The sequence below is a fragment of the Mus pahari genome, chromosome 13 (genome assembly GCF_900095145.1).
Source record: "Mus pahari chromosome 13, PAHARI_EIJ_v1.1, whole genome shotgun sequence".
NCBI lineage: Eukaryota > Metazoa > Chordata > Mammalia > Rodentia > Muridae > Mus > Mus pahari.
The window spans coordinates 77,255,023-77,259,650 of record NC_034602.1 but is presented as its reverse complement, the minus strand read 5'-3'; the positions used below and the strand labels follow the sequence as shown (position 1 = coordinate 77,259,650).

Genomic DNA, 4,628 nt, shown 5'->3' with positions numbered 1-4,628 from the left:
TTTCATTTATACTAAAAGTACCTGTCTGTCTGCCTATCCACCCATCCCTCAAGTATGGAACGGTGGGACCATTATCCTTCAGGAGTAAGAGGCTAAGGTACTCCACCCTGTACTTTTTTTTTAACCCTTAATTTTTTAACGCAAGTTCAACTCCATTTTCTTAATTACAGTGCAAATTTTTCTAAATAATTCATTGTGTGTATGTGTTAAAGGAAATGCACTAAAAATGTGCAGCAAACACTTCTGGTAGAGAAAAAGATGAGCTGTGTAGAGAAGGAGACTGGTTGTGTGTGCCTATGTGCATGTGTGCATGTCAGTGTGTGTAACAGGAGGATGTTCAGATTTCTGGGGTATTATGAGAGCACAGCATCCTTGACCTTTGTTGGTAAGTGCCCCGATTCCACATTTTGGAGAACTCTAACTCCAGGGTAAGGTAGTCTGATTTCCATCTGCTCCAAGTCACCAGTTAGAGAGGAACATTTTTTACATAGATGTGAATAGACAGAAGATACATTCCCTATGGAAAATTAAAAGCAGAGACACCTGATCTGACAGGCAGCCACTTAGGAAATGCGTGATTTCCACATTGCTCAGGGCGACTCTAAATTACTAACGTATGGATCACTGTATATTCAAAGAGTGTTGATGTTTTAGATTGATGATTGATGGCTGAAGTGGACCCCAGTCTCAGTTATCATCCAAAGGCAAGTCAGGGAGCCAGCCTCCGTTTTCCTTTCATTTGAAAATTCTTGTTGGGTGGTAGAACAGCTAAATGTGCCAACTAATTACTAGCTTTAACTGGAACTACAGTTTGTAACCATGTGATAATGTTGCTAATATAAAGAGACATATACTCCCCCCTCCCAAGAGATTTTTTTTCCCTTTTCATTTCGATTTCATAGTGATAGCAAGGACCTGATAATAAAACATGATGAAAACTAGGATGCTGTAGACTTCTACTTGTTCAAAGAGTGACATAAGACATAAAATTTACCTTTGAAATATTCCAAATTGTTGTTTGGAGTAGAAAACTTATATTTACTTGTCCCCTTTTGATGATAGGGCTGACCACGGTGACCATTGACTCACTGGGAGCTACAAACTGAGTGAGTGCATGCCTGAAGTGTCAGGACAGAGTGTCCCTGGGGTGGTTGTAGTCAGATGCAGGAGCCCGAGAGGCCCCCAGTAAGGGGTGGACTTACCGGCACGGAGAGGCTCATTTTCACTAGGGACAGGAACAGGATCAGGCCCTTCATTTTGAAAAGTGGAATCTAAAACACAGGTGGGTTGGAAAATTACCTCAGGCAAAACTGCATTCGTAATGGTCAAAGTATATTTCTAGGAGTGTGTGTCTGTTCTTCCAAAGACAATCAGGTTAAAAAAACTCAAAAAATGCAAGAGTGCTAAAATGCAAAAGCAAAATGCAACTAAACCAGTGGCTCCCAGGATGGAGTGACGAGCAGCTGAACTGTGCATCTGAGCGCACATTTTTATGAAGCTTCAATCTGAGTGAATGTTTAAGAGCAGCCTCCAGGTATATTCCTTAAATGCTATGCTTCCCTTCATAAAATGCATCTTTCAGCCACCATTTACAGAACTGTATTCTTTGTTTAAACTTGGAATTTGAAAGACAACCTGTGATTGGGTCATAATGCAGAACCATGTCAAGACTCAGCCTTCAAGTTAAAGTTGAGTATATTTATCTGCTCGGATAGCGATTTTCCTTCCTAAAAATGGATAATCTAGCGATGCATGTTGTCAGTTCACTCTCGGATGGAAGCGGATCTGATCAGCAGTGTGTTTGTCCTCTTTACTTTCATAAATCAGCACCATCACTAATAGTCACAAGCAGTGTATTTTCTTAGGTTAATGTTAATATATTTTCTGGAATATTCTAATGGCTGTAATAAGCTGCTATTCAGCATCTTGTGATAAATGAAGATAAATCTTCTTTGTAAAGGTTATCTGGAGGCAGGAAAAGAGAGTTTACAGCAAACACATGGAAATGATAAAATCACATTTTACCTTAGATGCTGATATTCACTGTGCTCCCAGGCCCGATGATGCCAATCAAAACAGTTCTAAGAAAAGAAGATTAATTTTTTCTGGACTGTTCCTGGGGCTCTCTCTGTATCTCTCATTCTGGAAAGATCAGAAACCTTTATTTAAAGCGCCAATCCACCAATCAAAGTGAGGCGAATGCAGGAAAAAAAATTGTGCTCCTGCAATTAGTCCACACCCTTGTATTGCATGTGAGGACATTGGGCCTGCAGGCTCTCATTATTTTAAATTGTAACCCAGCCCCTGTATTTATTCCGAGAGCTGATTGCAGGGAACACAGTAAGGGGATAATGGACATGGGCTTTGAAGACAATCATTTTGGTGAGCTTCGGGAAATATATGTAAAAGGTAGAAAACAAGCCATTATCTGTTTTGTGCAAATGTTTATCTGCAGATAAAGCTAGTGACCCAATGCCAGCACTCCCAAGATTCTGACCCTCATGTTTATTGTAGTAAAAGAAACCTTCCACCATCACCCCACCCCACCCCACCAGCACACACATACCCCCGAGGGAAACACCAAATCATCTCTAGGGTTTGATATAGAATATGAAAATGTAGACCAGATGGTGAAGACTTTGTACCCCTTTTTCCCTTTCTGAGTTTCCTAGGTATTTTCATCTAAGGATAGTTGTCTAGAGACCACCAATTTAAAAAAAGAAGAAATTTAAGTTGGCCCCTCTGCTAGAATGATGGAAAAATCTTTGGTGCATGTTCTTTGGGGGGGGAGAGAAAATACTTTAGAATATTCTACTGGAACCAAACAAATCTAAGGTCACAACTCTACTGTACTCTTTAGACACTCAGTTACCAGGCATCAGTATCAAGCCAGATTAATAAGGTCTCTCTGGGTCACTTAAAAAGTATACTTCAACATGGCTGGGCTTTGCTCCACGAGCAGATAAGAACGTTATGGATATAGACAGAGTACCTCTGCCCTCTACGTCTACCCTAGGGTATGATTTTGTACATGGATATCCATTTACGACCAGTTTCTGAAGAAGGGATGACTCAGTAGACTCTACTGGAAAGTAGAGATTGTACCAATTATAGGGAACATTGAGGAAGCTGGTGTTTTGGGAGGAAGACATCCTCAGACCCAACTGCAGACCTAATAGCTTCAAATAATGTTATTTAAGAAGCTTAATCCTGCTCCCCGAAGACATAGATTGTCAAGTGAAAAACCCCAGTGTTCCACATGGGATACCTCCTTATGAGAGACTCCAGAGAGCTGCAAGTCTCTTAGCCTATTGCCATTATTCCTAGTTATCCATCATAGATACTAGGATCGAATTGCTGAAGACATCACCACATACTTTGGTTGTAGGACATAGAGAGATTAATTTCAAGCTGATCAGGAATCTTCTCTGTTGTGAAACTTTTGTAGTGCTAAAAGTGGTATTCAGACCTCTGAATAAAAGACAAAAACCAAAACCAACCAAACACCACCACCACCACCACCACCACCACCACCAAACGACTGATGATCTTACCCAGCATTGGACACCAACAAGTTGCAATACTGACTTGCCAGGCAAGATGCACTCAACCCATGCAATAGTGGCATGACTGTACTGGGACAACCAACTGGATTGTGATTACATTTGATGCCTTGTCAATCGAAGACAGGTCATACGTAGGTCTGCAAACCTAGTCACTTGATAGCACCAGTGTCAAGCTGTCCTCCTTCCTAGAGCTCCCTCTCCTCTCCAGTGGTTTCCTTCTACGTTCCCAGCTTCTATGGTTATGCCAAACTATACACTTAAAGATTTGTATCTAGGATTTGAAAGTAAGGGAGAATGTGAATCATGTGTCTTTCTGAGTCTAGGCTACTTTACTCAACATAATGTTTTGCTGTTCCATTCATTTACTTGTGAATTTTATGGTTTCATTTTTTCTTCACAACTGAATAGAATTCCATTTTGTAAATGTATCACTTTTTACAATCCATTCACCAGTTGATGGATATAAAGGCTGCTTCCATTCCCTTGCTATTGAGAATAAAGTGTCAAAATACAATTATCTCTTAGTAGGATATCAAGTCATTTGAGTGTATTTCAGAGCGAGGTATAGCTGGTCCTATGATCTATTTTAAGATTTCAAGGATTCTCCCCACTGAGTTCTGCAGTGACTGTCCAGTTTTCAATCTCACCAACAGTGACCAAGGCTTCCCCTTTCACCGCATCCTGCCAGGGCTTGCTGTCAGTTATTGCTCTGATCTCAAAGTAGTTTTAATTTTCATTTTCCTGATGGTAAAGGAAGCTGAATAAATTTTTCTTTTGAGATGGGATCTTACTATGTAGATGAGGCTCGGAGATCCACCAGTCTTTGTATTCTGAGAGGGTAGACTTGAAGACATTTGGCCTTTGAATACTTAAAAAAAATCTCTCTTTCTCTCTCTGTCTCTGTCTCTCTCTCTCTTTCTCTCCTTTTCAAAACAGAATTCTTTGTTCAGATCTATAACTCATTTTTTGGGGCCCTGGATTATTCATTGTTATTGCAGGCATATATGTTCATGCACATACACACATATTCTTAACTATTCATGCACATACATATTCTTAACT

General features: G+C 40.2%; 1 protein-coding gene across 2 annotated transcripts in view; it reads right to left on the bottom strand.

Annotated features, from left to right (window-relative positions):
- Ambn (ameloblastin) overlaps positions 1–2,139 on the bottom strand; it is a 13,442-nt gene extending 11,303 nt beyond the window's left edge. For both annotated transcript variants that reach the window (XM_021211164.1, XM_021211163.1), the window contains exons 1-2: positions 2,026–2,139; positions 1,203–1,271 (exon numbers count right to left, since the gene is read on the bottom strand). In XM_021211164.1, the coding sequence (XP_021066823.1) occupies positions 1,203–1,256 (54 nt within the window). In that variant the 5' untranslated portion in view covers positions 1,257–1,271; positions 2,026–2,139. The remainder of the gene's footprint in view (positions 1–1,202; positions 1,272–2,025) is intronic.
- Positions 2,140–4,628: the final 2,489 nt, after the last annotated feature.